General features: G+C 40.7%; 1 protein-coding gene across 1 annotated transcript in view; it reads right to left on the reverse strand.

Annotated features, from left to right (window-relative positions):
• SCIN (scinderin) overlaps positions 1 to 18,147 on the reverse strand; it is a gene marked incomplete at both ends in the record, with an annotated part of 48,783 nt that overhangs the window by 16,679 nt on the left and 13,957 nt on the right. Inside the window, one exon of the mRNA XM_080340322.1 lies at positions 12,583 to 12,732. Coding sequence (XP_080196448.1) covers positions 12,583 to 12,732 — 150 coding nt within the window. The remainder of the gene's footprint in view (positions 1 to 12,582; positions 12,733 to 18,147) is intronic.

Genomic DNA, 18,147 nt, shown 5'->3' on the forward strand with positions numbered 1-18,147 from the left:
GTTGTCTTTCCTCCTCCTAAGGCAAACTCCAGTGCTATGGCTGAGCCCACGTAGCCACACATATGCCTGGATGTTATGACAACTGATAATTTTATCAAGAAGTTTATGAAATGTGTATTGAACAACAGCTAACTGCTATGCTGGAATTGGGTTGTATCATTACCTAAGCATATGGCTGGCTCAGTTGGAGCTCTCCAGGGCACCTCACCTTTATAAAGATAATTCTCATGTGATGCCTCAAAAAGAAAACAAATCATGCCAGCTGAGACTATAGTCAAAGGCTCACAAAGCCACCCTATGCACCTGAAAACAGCAGCTCTCTCTTGGGGACTCAAAACAGCCTAGCCACGCTTTTCCCTGGACATCAACCATGTTGTCAGCTTCAAACCATACGTCTCATAAACACACAGGTGCATGCACAGGTTTTGAAAACACTTTTAAAATTATTATTTTTATTATTATTATTCTTTATTCCAGTAGAAATAATCTAAAGGATAATTACGGGCCCTGAAAACACACCCATGCCCCAGCTTCTGCATTCTTTGAGCTTAGCATCTTTCTTTGCAGCTGCTCATTTCAAGACCACAGAGACTCTTCATATCACTTAACTATTTCTGCTATTGACAGATTAAGGTGTCAAAACATCCCTTGCTCTCTGTTGCTCCACCACAAGATGAGGCTTAACCTCTCCCCAGCATTGCTTCGTGCGTGCAGGTTCATCAGAGTCCTGAAGAAAAGCATGAGCAGCTCTGGCCTCAGCAAAGGCACACAGAGGAGTAGTGCCACTTTTCTGCGGTGACCACTGGTGTGCATACTCTAACTTCATGGTATATGTGAGGTTGTTTAACCACCCGAGGCTTAGCCTGCTTCATAGCTATCTCAGAAAAAGATACGCCTAAAGCTGGTTAGAGTAAAGCTTACCTTGCTTTACATGGCTATACCTAATGCCAGCCTACCTCTCAATGACAGCACTAGACTGCTGAGTTAGCCTTATTTTAGCAAAAGTACTAATTAATTTCACACCTTCAGACGTTGTCTATGAGGGGTATAACAGAAAGTCAATCTGCATTAATTTAAAAAGTTTTGTTTTGTTAAGTTCTGTTAAAGCTTTGTGTTGATGCTCTTCAGCGAGCTCAAGAATATCAGAGTGGAAACCAACAGAACATTAGTTCCTCTACAACAACTGCCCAAGTTCACTCTTATCTTGTGGTAAATGCAATGTAGCTTATCCTGCCTGCAAAATCATAATCGCTTTTCATATTCTTATGTGCACAAGCTCTTCTCTGTAAATATCTGTACCCCCTCAGAGAAGTGCAAAATACAGACCCAAAGCTTTTACTGACAAGTGAAATTCCACTCTGTTGCCCTTAAAAATGAATAAAAGCAATCACAGACAAGTTTTCTAATCTGTAGGAATGTGACAAGGTAAATAATTTAAAATAAACTCATCAAAAGAAGAAATTTAGCAAACATTGCCTTCATAACTGGAGAAGCCAGCTCTGCATCATAAAATAGTTATTAATTTAATGAGAGCAAGAAGTTTAAAGAGTTCAGTGAGGCTGAAAATCCAACTAGGAAAACAATACTTGAAGAACAGGTCAGGTGAAGGTTAATTAAGAGAGAAAACCAGTTTTGTACAGTTTAACTTGTGTACACTAGCACTATGTTTGTGTTTCTTCTTACTATACACAGTCTGGGTTAGGCTGCTGAGTCTGAAACTGAACTATTTGTTGTGGCTGTGATCCCAAGTGTCAGTTCTCAAAAACACACTCCAATGTCCCTCTTTATATGCTAAGAGCATTAGAAAGAAAAGTAAGATATTTACATAGCTTAAAGCTGTCTTGTGGCCCTGACATTTTATTACTTAATACTTCTGGAAAACAACCAGGATCACTAGCTCGTCCTTTCTTGCAGGCTGTGACATAAGCAAGCATATCCTGCTCCTGCCAGCTCAAGGGACATGTGTAGTCTGTGACAGGGAATAAATCCTCTGTGCAGGACAGCAGGTCTGAACTAAAGGCTCAGCGTGAACTCATTGGTACATAAAGGCTTAGATTTTTATTAACCTTCAAAGCAAAGAAATATATTACAAGGAATCTCTCTCTGAAATAAATATCCCCCAAATATCTACACCAGTAGCCAGTAAAAGGAAAGAATCAAGCAGAGAGGGGAAAGGATGAACATGATGCAGCCTAGTAATCACCTGGCTGACCCTGGTACCAACATAGACATATGCCCATAGGGTCACCAGGCAAGGGTGGCTTTAGGGCTTTGCTGCTAAAGCAACCAGCTACAGTTTCTTTTCTAATCATTCTGGGTTACTGGTTCTCCTGCCAGAGCACAACCACTGCAGAGGGTGTTCTGGTCCAGACAAAAATGACTTTTGACATTGGCCAGATTATGAATAGCTGAATATGCTTATTTCACTGGCTATTGTAACCTGGAACTCTTCCCATCAAACTGAGCAAGCATTCACAGTCTTACAAAAAATTACACTCCCAACAGGGAAAAAAATTCCTTTCAGTAAACTGTTCCCAGGTAGCTAGCAGGGTTTCTGTCTGAAATTGCCTCTCACTAGCAATTCCAGCAACAACAGATGTCATTACATGCTCACCATGAACACAAGACCTCCCACCTCCCTGAACACAGGCTGAAAATAGGATGGAAACAGCCATAATGTACTAAGAAAAGGACACAAGGATGTTTTATGCTAACAAATGGTTCTGGCACATTGTTACTTTTTGTTTGTTTGTTTTACCATGTAAGTTATTGCAAGGACTTCCTGGTATTAAGGTACCTGTATGCATTTGGCTTGCTATAAAATAGCAAAAGGCATAAGTTGCTCACGGCACTTTTGACACATAAATTATGGCCTACATTTTTAGCCAGTTTCTATTGTCTCAGGAATTTCAAATGCAAATCATAATTTTATTCATAGCTCTGTGCTTAACTTCCTAAAAATAGGGCATTAGGCTTTGTCAGTTTTGCATACCATATTTGCAACTTCGCATATCTGTCTGGGATAACTTGAATATAAAGCCTTTACTGGTATGATAACTATATTCTAACATTCATTTTCTGCTCTATGCGACAGGCCATGGATAACATGTTCACAAAAAAAGGTATCTAGATCAGTCCTGACAGTACAAATTTGATGTTTTTCAATAGTTTGCCTCCGAGGTAAAACAAGCTACCTTCTGTCCTGCTGGGACTGCACAGCTGGCAGTATCTAAGCAACCTATTTACACTGAGATCAGGTATGCATGAAATTAGTTGAGGAAACCCCCAGCCTATATTCACTTCACATGTCTGGCTTTCAGGATGCCTCCAAGATGAACAGTGATCTAAAGAAACCAGGAGGGTGAATGGCAGTAATTATGCAAACATAGCAGAATATTTGTAACCATTATGGCTGCTGAAAATTGAGAATCGAGCTGTTCAGCGACCTGCCTACCTGCAGCATATCAAAAATACAGTAAGTAATCACCCTTGCATCTTTTGTGTATTTGTACTAATCACTTCTACCTCATTTTTTAATCTTACTCCTTTGTTACATTCTCTGATACCAGCAGAAGTATTAGAAATGAGACCTGAATCCCATAGAGACTTGCACATGTGCTTGAGATGCTAGTTTCTTCTGCTTCATTGGGACAAAGTCAGGCACACACTGAAGTCTTTGCAGCTTTGCAGATCTCAGTTTGAAAGCCTGGCGGACAAAAAAAACTTATGTGCTGCATGACAGTGCATGCTTAAGTATTGGAAAATAATGGAAATAAACCAGCAACTGATACCAACAGGGAGCTCCAGACACAAGGACTATTTATCTGCTAAAATCCACAAAACTCCCAGCTTTTCGTTCCTTAAGTGCCTTTACTTTTGCAGTAGGGCATTTGCAGTGCCACCATGCAGGCTGGACCATGTCCACCGTGGGTTAAAAAGAGGAATATGGCAAACACTTTGCAGGTGATTGGCAGCCAGTGACCCTGCAGGAAAACAAGTGTTCCCAGTGGCTGGATGGAGAGGCTGGCAGCTGTGATATGCAGCAGCATCAGAGCGAGCAGAGTGAGCTTCAGCAAGGTGTTTCAGCACTTAGTCCATGAGATGAGAAGGTGGAAAAAGCTGCTCTGGGCACTGAAATACTTTCCCCATGCACCACTGGCTGTATGGACAAGCTCAGCATTTCCAGTCCCATACAGCCCAATAGATCAGGTATGCTGGGGGATCCGCTCTGGTGCGACACCCAAACTCTTGCATCCAAGACAGAGCACAGATCTGGACTCTTAACATTTAAAAAAGCAAATCAGAGAGTATTTTGATAAATTTTCTCTAATGTCTCTTCATGAATCTTGAAATAAATTTTTATTAGTACAGAAAAAGAGAGCAAGAATGTTTCTTTCACCTGGTTGCATAGGGGATACATCCTGTTTAGCTCCTTACAAATCATTTCCTCCAGCTAGTTTAGGTGCCCTCCACTAACTAATTTCTGGTTTTAGGTTGAAATTTTGTGTAAAGGAGGCAAAATGTTCAACAAAGGGGCTATGATTTAGAGCTCTTAAAAATTAGAAGTTCCAGCATTGATACTGCAGTATTTAAATTCATCCTATGTAATTTTATCTACCTCTCATTTTTACAGGCAAAGCCAGGTTGTATCAAAGTCATAGGCAGTTATGTAAACAAAAGTCCTGCCCCTAATAACCTGCTTTGCAGAAAACACAATAATTATATTTACATATTTCTTCAGCATTACACGCTTGGTGTTGGAAATACTGAACTGATCCCACAACACATGGAACAGTTTCTTCTGTACAGCTGTTTCTTCACCCATGCCAAAATGTGCGAGGACTTTTACTCCAGTGTTATATGGACTCGACAGAGAACAGCAACCTGTTTTCAGCCTCCTCTGAAAAAAAACTACAACATTTTCCTCCCTGAGACCTCCCTGCATTGCAGAACTTTCACTGAAGAAAATTCAAAGGCAAACTTGAGCAGAGATCCCTTGCGAGTTGCTCTGCACAGGGGCTGCGATGAGGCAGTGGCAAAAAAAAAAAGAAAGCAAGAAAAGAAAAGAGAGAAGAGAGAGAAAAGAAGAAGAGAAGAAGAAGAGAAGAAGAAGAGAAGAGAAGAAGAAGAGAAGAGGAGAAGAGAAAGAGAAGAGAAAGAGAAGAGAAGAGAAGAGAGAGAAGAGAAGAGAAGAGAAGAGAAGAGAAGAGAAGAGAAGAGAAGAGAAGAGAAGAGAAGAGAAGAGAAGAGAAGAGAAGAGAAGAGGGCAAAGGGTGGGAAAGGAGAGGGGAAAGGAGAAAAGGGAAAAGAGAAAAAGGAGAAGGGAAAAGAGAAAAAGGAGAAGGGAAAAGAGAAAAAGGAGAAGGGAAAAGAGAAAAAGGAGAAGGGAAAAGAGAAAAAGGAGAAGGGAAAAGAGAAAAAGGAGAAGGGAAAAGAGAAAAAAGAAACATTCCTTTCAAGGGATATTTATTTTGGGGAGATGCTGGATTCCAAGAACAGCATATCTCTCATCTTTTTAGACAACAAGGAAACTCTGCTCTTTCAGTTCTCCATGGAATCCTCCCATTGGTAGAAAGTACACGGAAATAACTGCTAACAACTCCACGTGGAGATAACTGCTAACAACTCTTTTATTTGGCCTTGTCTTCTTAATTATGCTCATTTAATAACTGAAAATTATAGTGCGCTTTCATCAATAGATTTCTTGATAGTCTAGCACAGAAAGGAAAAATGCCATTAAAAACTCCATTAATATTCTAACATGTGATTATAAGATGATAATTGACTAACGTGGTAACCCTGCAAGTGCTACAGCTGCTGAAGAAGAAAATATAACAAAGATGAGTGGGTTTCTTACCCACAAGAATGCAAACCAAACATGTTATAATTTAATTGTGAGCACTTCCAGAAATGCCTTATGATTTTAAAAACTCACTAAAATACCTAGTATAGAAGTATCTTTCCTAGCATCAGAAATTAGGTTTTTAACTATCTATTATTAGAGCTGTTCATAAACTATTTAGTTCCTGCCATGCAGTACAATACATCTGAACATTTTCTGAAGTAAAATTTCTAATGCAGGTACTGAAATCTGTATTTAGAGACTTAATTGAAAGCCTGACTTTCAGATGTACTTGCCACCTGCAGCTCCTATTCAGTTCCCTGTCATTTAAGTACCTGGCCTCAGGCAGCCAAGGCTGAAGCTTTAAGAACAATTTGCAATGTTGCTGATGAATCCTCCTTACCAGCCTTTGCTGTTCTCGGACAAAACCCCTGCTGATTTTCTACTCGGGCCTGAGGATAACACTAGGCCAAATACTCAGCTGGTGCAAAGCAGGTAAGCTACGCTGAAGTCCAGGCCATGCGTGAGATCAGGTTGCATAACTGAGTCCTTTAAATGCAAATTTGCATCAAGAAAAAGGACTGTCCTTAATGAAGGAGATACACTCAGTAATTAGAAAGAAAACAGGATGCCTGGTTTTGACAGCTTGAAACTGGCTCCCTGCAGAGCAAGGGGTTTGTACTTTGTATCCACATTCATAGCCCATCATAAATTTTAATTAAACAGTATAATGATTGTAAACTTCCACTCCTCAGACTGGACAGATGTTGCTGTGAAAGGAGCACAAGCATGTGTAGTATTCTCCCCCCTGGACTATTCTGAGTTTATACCCTACAAACTCTTACTCATTACTCAAAATGTGAAAATCCAAACTGTGTTTTTGCTGATGTCTGCATGTATCCAAAACTGTTCCAGTAAAGAAGTGTATTCGTCTTCCTCAGGGGTACATTTGACCCATAGTTTCAAAGTTTCAGCCTGAGAAAGTTATCTGTTCATCTGAGTAGCAAGTGCAACTACAGCTAGTAACTAAAGCTGGTAGTTTTGTTATTTTCTGCTCATTTGCTTTCTTAAGTCTTTACATTCTCATGAATATGTAGTTAACTTTTGTGTGTGAGTCTGACTGCGTGACTGAGTCTTTGCACTGGGGACTGGCACAATTCCCATTGTCCTCACCCCTCTGTCCAGGGCTTCATTTTTCTTCATATGTGACCTTTCAGTAATGCCTCTGCATTGAGACTGAAATTAATTTCTAGTATTTATTTCATTATAGTACTTATGCTTCCATATTCCCAAAGACATACACAATTTGCCCTAATATTTCTGCATTAAGGTACTTTCATATTGGGCAGTTTCTTGCTAGTGAATAGGCCACACTGGACGATAATGGTTATATGCAAGTCATTGCTTATGAAATCATGGCATTTGGGTAAAACAGTGTACAGGCTACATGATTAAACAATTGCTTAATCCCTAACAAATGCCTGGAATTTGTATTCCACAAAAGAAGTTAGCCCTCTTCCTCCTCCTGTACATGCCTCACTCCTACTGTTCCTCCACTCCTCTGTGTACAAAACAAACCAACCTCTCCTTAGCATAACTTCACCCCATAATACAACCAAAAGCAAGGGCACAAAAAGAAATAGTTATACCATGAGAACAGCAGTAGCAGTTTTTGCTTTTGCAGAGCTGTGATGGTAGATCCTGCTCTTGCTGGGAAAGAAGTAGGTACCAAAACAGGGGCAACACGCTGCTCTTCAAGCCTTATGCAATCATTCATGTGACAGGACCGGACACGGCAGGAACCCACCAAGCTCCTTCCAAGAAGCATGCCCTTGCACTGTCAAACCCATTTGTGCTAGTCACAAGCCACAGCAAGCCTTAGTTTTCCCCAGTTACCTCACTGTGATTTGTGTCGTCCTTAGACATTCTCCTTGTTTTGTAGCAAATAATTTTTAGGGTCTTGAATTTAACATGGAAGGAGAGGGTGGTCCTGTTTTTCTGTCTGTATGCCCAGACATCTATCCAGCTAATTTAAGGTTTACCAGAGCTTGACATTGCAGCAACATTTGCATTATTTGGGTCTCTACAGCCTCTGTAACTTGTGGGCTCTTATTTTTTGTGCTCTTGAGATGTTATCCACATGACCGAGTTAGAACAGTGTAGTGCTACCAGTTCCTTCCAGTTACAGCGGTAGAAAGGTGTGACTGGCTGTAACATGATCAAATCATTCCCATACCTCTGAGTGAAGTATTTATTCACACCACAGGCAAAAACAATCATCACTGAACACAATGGTGTTCAGGAGTTCTCAGAATGCAGCATTTCTTACGAGCTTGAAAGAAGAAAGGAGGAAGAGAAAGCCTGCGTTATCAGAAAGGAGGAAGAGGTTCCCTCTGTTGCTCAATATTTAAACTAGCTGAATATTTACACAAGTATTTTATGACAACTGAGTTTGCACTCACCTGTTGTAAGGCCACTAGAACTTGAAAATAACCAGGCACACAACTGGAAATGCTGAGTAAACAAAAGTCACAGCATTTCTTGCTTAAAGTCAGAAGAACGATTTCAAAGATGACCTTCATTTTCTTGTGGTTTTAGACATCAGCAGTCACATTTCTCAGGTTTCATTGTTTCAGCCATGGCATCAAAAAAACTTTACAAAAATGAAACAAAAGCCAAAAGCCTCAGCAGTAAAAGCTGCAGCAATCACAGGCTACCAAGAGCTGCAGTTTTAAGGAATTCATTTGTGGGAAAACAATAAAACAGTCCTAAGAATCAGGCAGTTTTGACTGCATAGAAAACAAGAACCATCCTGCAAAGTGCTAGCTGATTACTTCATGATTAAGTAGAAGGCACAGACGCAGGCTCAATACTTAGTTAAAACTCAGTTTATCTTACTTTTTCATTGGCGCTTATAACCTGCAGACAGACGGTCACAGCTGCCTGTGATATTTAAAATCTATCATGGCGAGATGAGTCTATGTAGTCAGAATAGTGCTGTCAATCTAAAAGTCTTTTAAGGTATCTAATATTTCAAATTACACAAACATAGTAAAACAAATATACTAACACTTTCTCTTCCTCTCCTACTTCTCCCCAGAAGTATGATACCATATCAAGGTGTTGGTGCACTACCGATGGAGGATTGGGTGCTTTGCAACTTTCTCTTGGGTGACTCAACTGAATTTTTGTGTTTGCTGCTGTCAAAACTGCTCATATATCCAGCTTCTAGCCACTCTCCCAGGGGAAGGAAGCTGTTCGCCCAGCCAGCCCTACAGCGTGCTCCAGACAGCTCTCTCCCACGTCCAAATTGTCGAAGAAGTGCCAACCTGTTCCCAGGTCCTGGTAGCTGAAAGCAGTCAATGGCCCTTGTCAGGCTAGTTCACCTCACCCAGGGCTCCCCAATCCCAACAGGAAAGTGGGCAGGCCAGGCAACACCAACCTGGCTCAGCCATTGCTGCCTCTGCTAATGCCATAGCAGGAAAGCAGAAGTCTGTCAGGGTTTGTCTAATCAACCTGTGTGTCTCGCCTCCATGGTGGAGGGTAGGCAGACCAGTCTTGCTTTACTGATTGAGAGACACAACTCTGTGCTTATGGAGTAGGTATAGGTCACTATGAGCTCTTTACATTGCTACTGGTGGTGGGTGTGTCAGCCCCCACCTGGTGAACGCTTTTCTAGCAGCTGTGCCCAAGCAAGTTTAGCCACTGAGATGGGAGCAGATTTCTAGCCGATGGGAGGGGGAAATCATTCCTGGCATTTAGCAGAGGAGATAATTTTAGGCAATCTCATTCTGAGGTAAGTCACATAGCAGATGACAAAATTAATATTAAAAGTACATAATTCTTTTCCCTAGGAAAATAAAGAGTCAATCTTTTTCTAAGAAAGCTGGAGATGCAAAAATCCATCTTTCCTGATGCTGAGTGAAGAAACAAGCACAGTGGTGGTTTCAGAGCAGTCAGCCTGGGCAAGTGCTACAGCAGGTTAGAGACAATTTTGTGAGAACAAGGAGAAGTCACAATGAAGATCAACAGGAATTGGATGCAATTTGGTTAGAAACATAGATTAATAGTACTTATGTTTGTGAAGTTAACTACCCAGCTAGGTTACCAGCAGCACATTTCAGAGCTTTGATTGGGACAGCCACAGCTGAGCTGCAGACCTGGTTATGTGAGCAGCACTTCCAGAAGCAAAGCTACCCAGCACAATGCAGGCTAGAAGGCAAACGCTGGCTGCAGACAAACTCACTAAAATCAGGCTCGTGACAGCGGCAGTGATTAAAAGCCATGAACCTACATGCATTGACCTACCCATTTTTCTTCACTCTACATTCACAATGCAAAAGGAAAAGCAGAAACTTTTCCATACACTGCTGAGCAAGTGAAGAAAAGATTTATTCCCTGATAAAACAACAATGCACTACAGGATCAAAATGCAGCCTTGGCGTTTTTTCCTGCTTGCAATTGTGTCAAGGTTACTACGAAACAGTTGCACCCAGCTGAAAAAGTCTGGCAAACAGATGCCGGGTGAACCCAGCACATCCTGTGACTCACAGCCCATCAGGAGGAGGAGGCAGCTGGCCTTCTGATAGCCATCCCTGTGGCAGGCACGCGTCCTCACTGCAGCAGCACCGAAATCTGACTCCTCCTCTGCACCACAGTCAGATAAGAGGTGCAAAGTGCAGCTGTCCTGATCAGCGCTCCCAACCCACACGTGAGCCCATCCCATTGGCAGCCCTGTGCAGAGCCACGAGCAGCAGACCCAGTTTGGGCTTGGCAGAAGGTGGCTACTGCCAGGGAACCATGCCAGTGGGTTCCCACAGTGGCACCCATCTGTGACCCGCAGTGGGCAGCAACCCAGCACTGTGATTCTAATAAGGAGCGAGAGGTTGGGCTCTAATTGTCAACCAATGCTCTTTTCATAGCAGTTATAGTTGTAAAATATGCGCCACACAGAGCTGGCATCAGAAGTCTGTAAAAGGAAGTAAAAAGCCAGATAGAGGATTGCGTTTTTTGTTTACCTTCAAAAATCTCCAGTACACTGAGTGTCATCTCCCTATTTCCGAGCACAGCCACATCTGTGCTCACATCACAGGCAAAATGTTTTTGCAAACAGATGGACAGATCATCCAAAGGGGTCACCACAGCTGGCATGGCCAAAGGCTGACGGCTCAGCACCCAGTATGTTTTGCTGCTTAGACAATAACTAGTTATAGAATAGAATCATAGAATAGTTTGGGTTGAAAGGGACCTTCAAAGGTCACCAGTCCAACCCCCCCCTGCAATAAGCAGGGACATCTTCAACCAGATCAGGTTGCTCAGAGCCCCATCCAGCCTGGCCTTGAATATTTCCAGGCCTGGGGCATCCACCACCTCTCTGGGCAACCTGTGCCAGTATTTTACCACCCTCATCATCAAAAAATTCTTTCTCATGTTCATGTCTAGCCTAAAGTTCCCCCCTTTTAGTTTAAAACCATTACCCCTTGTCCTGTCATAACAGGTCATTCTAAAGTCTGTCCCCGTCTTTCTTGCAGGCTCCTTTTAAGTACTTTTAAGTCTCCCTGGAGCCTTCTCTTCTCCAGGCTGAACAACCTCAGTTGTCTCAGCCTTTCCCCATAGGAGAAGTGTTCCAGACCTCTCATCATCTTGGTGGCCTTCTCTGGCCCCTCTCCAACAGGTCCATATCTTTCCTGTACTGAGGGCTCCAGAGCTGGACACTGGACTCCAGGTGGGGTCTCACCAGAGCAGAGCAGAGAGGCAGAATCACCCTCCTCAACCTGCTGGCCATGCTCCTTTTGATGCAGCCCAAGATATGATTTGCTTTCTGAGCTGCAAGTGCACGTTGTTGGCTCATGTCCATGTGACAAAATTGAATGTAAGCACCATCAAAAATAATGGCATACCTGCATGCACCATGAGCATTACTTCCTGAAGTTACTCTAAATACAAGATAATATTATAACAGTACATTTTCCATTTGATTGAAGGACTGCCTTATGACCCTGCTTCCTTCTTCCTTCTTTTTAGAGAATGAATGGAAAAGCTTAATTTAGCACACAAATGCCAAGTGACAATGCTTTTATTAGTGTGTGGCCTGCAACTACATATCAGTGCTCGTTAACTTTTTCAAGATCCGAAAATGCCATAAACTGGGGATATTTTTTCAATCTGCTTTTATCAATGCAGTTATAAAATCTAAATTCTGCTTTTAAAGTAAACAGTTGAACATTCTGAACATCTGAGGAAGGGGGTTAGTAGGGTTATTAGAGTCTAGTTCCATAAGAGTTTGCAATAGAAGCAGTTATGCAAAGAAGCATGCTGGTCCCCCTGGACCTCCATGCAATTTGCTACATTTGTTGACAACCCAGACACAGTGATCTAATGTTATTCCTGTAGTTTGGTGCTATCCCACCTCAATCCTACTCTTTCCTTACACAGAGCAGATAGTGTGGTGCACGTATGAGGTGTACCATTAATTCAGTCACCCTATGGGTAATTTAAAAAATCAAACATTCAATTCTTAAAGAAGTATTCTCAGATGATTAATTATCTCAGACTCTACTGCCCAATAAACTTAACACTGTTTGGATAAGGAGGGAAAATAAGTATAAACTGGCCTACCTAATTCTGATTCCTGGAGTTCTTCAAGAACATAAGATTTGAGCCCAATGCTATTTTATTCTTGAGATGTAAAAACATTTTATTCACAGCTATGTCAGTAACTGCTACACATATTACAATACCTCTATGAGCTGGTCTGGTTCACTGCCTTCTTCCACAGTAATTAATTTAGATCTTCCATTTCGTTCATTGTCCCGAATGCCAACAGCAACTTGAGTAGCCTTCAGCCGCTCATACTTATTGCATGATGAGCCACACCACTGATAGATTTCCTAAAATAATTAAAAGCACACAAACATTAGCAATAGATTCAACACTGAGCAAAATTATGAAATTAATATTTTATTAATAATTATCTTACTGAATCTAAATGTCCAGAACATCCATGAAGCTACATCTTCCAGAAATACTTTCCAGAAGATATTTACTATATCACCTAGATATTTACAATATACAAGATATTTATGTAATGTAATTTAGCATACACATATTAGGAGGCTGCTTGATCCCAGAATAGTCAGGGTTTTGGTTTAACTGAGTTTTATCCCAAAGGCTGATATATTTTTAGCTATCTAAAAAACCTGAAAGTCCTGAATTTGCTACTGCAGGTTGTTTCTATTTCACATGTCTGTTCCTCTTCTATGCTACTTCAACAGTGCTGATTCTCATCTGTGGCAAGAAACAAAGTAATTTCAAAATCTCAGGGGAAACTCTGACTGTATCTGCTACTCAATGATAAAGTTACATTTCCAATCCAGTTTTTATTTTTGTGATTTTTTCTGTATAAATATGCTTTTCACACACTCAGCTGCATGAAACCACAAAACCAGCTCAAGTGCAAACAGATGACATAGGTGTTTTCAATAAAAGGTCTTCTTCACTGGAAGATTTTTCCTCAGTGTACAGCTGTTCCAATGCTCATAAAAGTTTATTAACCTCAGACTAATGCAAACCCTTTCAACTGTACTTATCACAAACATTATTAGAAAATCCTTTTAAAGATCTACAGATAAGGACTATGCAGTTTTTCTGGTCAGTTAAACCACCAAGTTCCTCCGCAGCAGAAGATGGACTTATACCTTGTCTGCCTTCCTGCCTCAGGAACTAAAATAAAGAGACACATCTGTAGTAGATGCCTCCATTCAGGGACCACAGCCACTAGGTCTAAGCCCCATAGGTGCATTCCACCCCATCATGGTTGCCATGTTTACAAGTTGCTCCTCAGACACCACAGCAGTAGCTCTTCATGTTGATGGGCAAGTGCTCTGGTGGCCGCAGCCCACTCCTAGATAGCATCTTATGGACCTCCAAGGCCTTTCTTTTATCTGGCTGAATATGTAGTGAATGGGTATGTCCCATGTACGACAGGGAAAGAGCAATTCAACCAGAATGGAGGATGTTCCCAAGCAACCTCTCATGAAGAAGGGCCACCATAACCATACTGAGACAGGTCATCTAATCCAGTCACACCACAGACCAAGGATCCCCAGTTTTTGCATCCCAAATTCAGATTTCAGTCCTAAAGCATCATAGAATACCAGGTTGGAAGGGACCTCAAGGATCATCTGGTCCAACCTTTCTTGGCAAAAGCACGGTCTAGACAAGATAGCCCAGCAACCTGTCCAGCCAAATCTTAAAAGTGTCTTAGTCCCCCCTATACAAGAAAGACATGGACAGACTGGAGTGGACCCAGAGAAAGACCACAAAGATGATCTAAGGACTGGGAAGTTGCCACATGAGGAAAGGCTGAGACAACTGGTTTTGTTCAGCCTTGAGAAAAGAAGACTTAGGGGAGACAACATCACCATGTTCCAGTATTTAAAGGGTGGCTACAAAGAGGACAGAGACTCCCTTCTTACAAGGAGTCACATTGGAAAAGATGATGGGTAATGGCTACAGGTTACTGCTGGGTTAATTCCAGTTGGACAAAAGAGGAAAATTTTTCACAGTGAGAATAATCAGCCATTGAAATAATCTCCCCAGGGAAGTGGTGGATTATTGATGAAAATTACTGAGAAGAGGCAGGACATAAGGTGCAGAGCTGCTAGAGCCTGAGCTGGAAAAGGAAACTCATTAGTTTGGCTGGTTGCTTTTCTTCTGGAATAAATTGTTTCTTCTTCACATGATTCTATCAAATAGCCCAAATAGTACAGAAATAAAAGTAAACAGTCATTTTCAACTTAAAAAAAAAAAGTCTGAACTGTTTTGTGTTGATCCACAATGCAAATAACAAGGATTTAATCAGAGACCTCACTGAGTAAATTACTGGGGTCTTAGTTTCTCTATGTATATACAACCATATAAAACTTAGATTTCAGATTAGAACCTGTCTCATTCAAAAAAAGCTTTTAAAGCTATTTCTGCTGAGCACTATTGTTATTTAATACTTGAAATGGTGGCCTGAGACAAGTGAGAGATGAAGTACAGCTTTTCAGCACTAGCAGATGCAAACTTTTGAAGACAGCTAACATTGATGCCGTCTGCCTGAGAAACAGCGTTAGTAACTTCTGATATTACTTTTCACCCGCTTGGAAACTCAATGCTCTCACAGCCAAGTTCCTTTCCCTTTGGAGGCATCCTTCAAAAACAAAGTTTTAGGCTTATGTCAGGATTACACAAATTCCCAGAACTGGATCCCTTTCAACTTTCAGACGTTATGCAATGAAAGCTGTGAGGTTTTTAGCTTGCCTTCATCAACGTGACTGCAGGCTTAAGACAAGAAAAAAAAAAAATTGCTTCAAGTTCTGGTTAAAATACTATGAGTTTACTAAGTATCTGCAATCTGGAGACATACTTGGCTTCGAGTCTGAACCTTGTCTTAAATCTGATTTTAATATTTCCACAAGGAAAAAAAGAAAAGTGTTCATACTTGAGGAAAGAGAATTTTCTGAAGAATTAATGAAAGACTGCTTTGAGTGTGCAGAAAGTCAAACACTGCAATTTGAGCTGATCTTTTAATACAGTTATTACAGCCATGCATTCACAGCTTCAGCCATCTCCCAAAGTTTTTGGAAGACTTCCCAAACACAGACTCCTTTAGTTTCTGAGAATTTCAGCACTCAAACTTACTCATTCTCATCTTGGCCTACCCCCTGCTAATTGAGTTTATTTGAAATTATGTGAGAAAACAAGAGTGACTAGAAATATAGCAGCAATAGATAGGAAGTCTTTATTTCCCACAGCCTACAGAAGCAATAAGGAAGGTGAAGATGACATATATAGAAACTTAGCTGAAGAGGTTAGGCAACTAATGCCTTATCTCAATTTATGTGCTGCAATTCATAGAGATTACTCATTCAGAAAGGTTAAAAGTTCAGTTTCAGTTGTCCATGTCAGCCTTTTCTTGTTTGTTTTTTTTTTTTTGGTAACTTGCCATACAACCTCAGACAAGTATTCTCATCTACAAAATGAACAGTATTTACTATACTAACCACAAAGGATACTGTGAGACTTGACTTCCTCAGGCTGAGGAAGGAGAAAGACCTTTGAAAATCTACAGTAATAGATTTCAGATTTTTTGATTTGCAGACTTCATTATTTTCCTTATGGAGTCCACCTTCCTAAACTACAGAAACATTCCCACAAAATAATGTGGCTTAAATACTTCTTTCTAAACTAAAATAGATGTATGTGCAATTTTGTTAGCTTTAACCTTGAGAAACCTTGTATGGTAAGGTTTTCCACTGCCAAATGAAAAACCTGAATCAACAAGCAGTGTTAGAAAACATCCTTGATCTAGACTTCACATGGATGAGCCATACCAATCCTATAAGTTACATCTTCCTGGGTTATTTGAAAAAATGGTCAACTTAAAAGCTAGAGAAACAAGATTATTTTCAGCACTAGAGAATAAATACAGTTTTCTTTATTAAAACCCTGAAAGCTAAACTTCATGTACTGTGTATATTAATAGAAGGAAGCGAGCAGCCATAAGTCATGAAAGTGTCCCAAAGTGTATCTTTAACTGTATTACTATGAGCACTAAAGAAATATCTTAAGCATTCAGTGCCACAACCCTTCAGTAGCTCAGATTTAGTTAATTTTCTCATCTGAAGTAAAATCACCTTCTGAATGATTTTAAAATGTATCTCAATTTTGAGGCCTCAAGGTAGAAGTTCAGCTGGATATTTACAAGTTTATCTTACTGATAGAACTTAACCATTTCAATCTCCAGACAGATTAGGTTTTTAACACTTAAAAACCAGAAAAAAATATTTTAGAAATTAAAGCCACTTCTGGACAAGGCTAATAATTTAAATCTGGATTTACCTGAAATAGAGTCAGCTAGTTATCTAACTGTGTCTAACAGACCACTGAGCTTTTGAGTTGTATTTTTCGTCTGTTTATTTTTAGACATTTATAAAGTGCTCAGTTCAGGCCATAATATGGTATTTAGCTTTTGCTCACTCAGTGCTTTCACAATTTCTTAGCTGTACTACACCTTCACTATTTTTAGGCTTGTTTTGCTAGCCTTATTTTGAATTGGCAGACTGACAAAAATGTTTCCATTAAAATGAAAATAGACTTCAGTGTTCACTCCCCTCAAAAAAAAAAAAAAAAAAAAGAAAATAGGAACTTCATTCACCAGTAATTCCTGTGCCAAACCCAGTTTATTTTCAGAATGTTTGTACTAGCAGTATTTGTTTATTTTCTAATTTATTTAACAGAGTGTGACAGACCAGGGAAGAGAGCTATTCTGCTACCTGGTATCAGTAGTTGTTGATATCAATATACTTGTTGAATCACAGTGGAACAATTAGCAGCCGAGAGTGAGAAAATGTTATCGTGGATAATCACAGTGACCACCCTGGAACTTCCGAGGGAGGTGGGGAAGGGAAATCGGGTCTGTGCCACACACACTGTGGTCATAGTGAGGTCTTCCCTCATCTCCATACTCCGGGGGATGCGATTTGGCCTTCTAGTTACAGAGCAGCAGGATTCACTGCTTTTATTCCTGATAACTTTTGGCTTGCAGGGTGACCTTGAGCAAGTCACATGAGATTTCTACAGCGCATTAAAAATGACCCAACACTATAGTCTGTGGCAGGATGATTATGTATGGCTTGTGTAATTCTAGTACCTTGCCACTTTTCCCTGTATAGAGAGGGATTATGGACACAGTATCACAGTATGTTTGGGATTGGAAGGGACCTCAAAAGATCATCTAGTCCAATCCCCCTGCTGGAGCAGGAACGCCTAGGTGAGGTCGCACAGGAACATGTCCAGGCGGGTTTTGAATGTCTCCAGAGAAGGAGACTCCACAACCCCCCTGGGCAGCCTGTTTCAGTGTCTGTCACCCTCACTGAGAAGTTTTTTCTCAAATTTAAGTGGAACCTCTTGTGTTGCAGCTTGATCTCATTACCCCTTGTCCTATCATTGTTTGCCACCGAACACAAACCTCCTGCATTCCTGCTCCAGCCCCAAATGACACATAGAGCAAGAGAAGGAAAAAAAAAAAAGTGCTTATTTCAGATGTGACATAAAACCAAATTTCCCTTTCTAGCACACAGCCACCTCTGTTTTAAACTGGCAGCCTGCTGAGTTTGGAGGCAAATGAAAATATACTCAGTGTCCTGGTGTTTTCCTTGTCAATTTTAGCCAGGACTAAAAACGCAAGACCAAGAAGCTAACATCAGAGAAGAGCTCTCAATTTTGTTCTAGTTAAACATGTCTTTAACATGTAAGTG

Source organism: Nesoenas mayeri, assembly GCF_963082525.1.
Source record: "Nesoenas mayeri genome assembly, chromosome: 2".
NCBI classification, from domain to species: Eukaryota; Metazoa; Chordata; class Aves; order Columbiformes; family Columbidae; genus Nesoenas; species Nesoenas mayeri.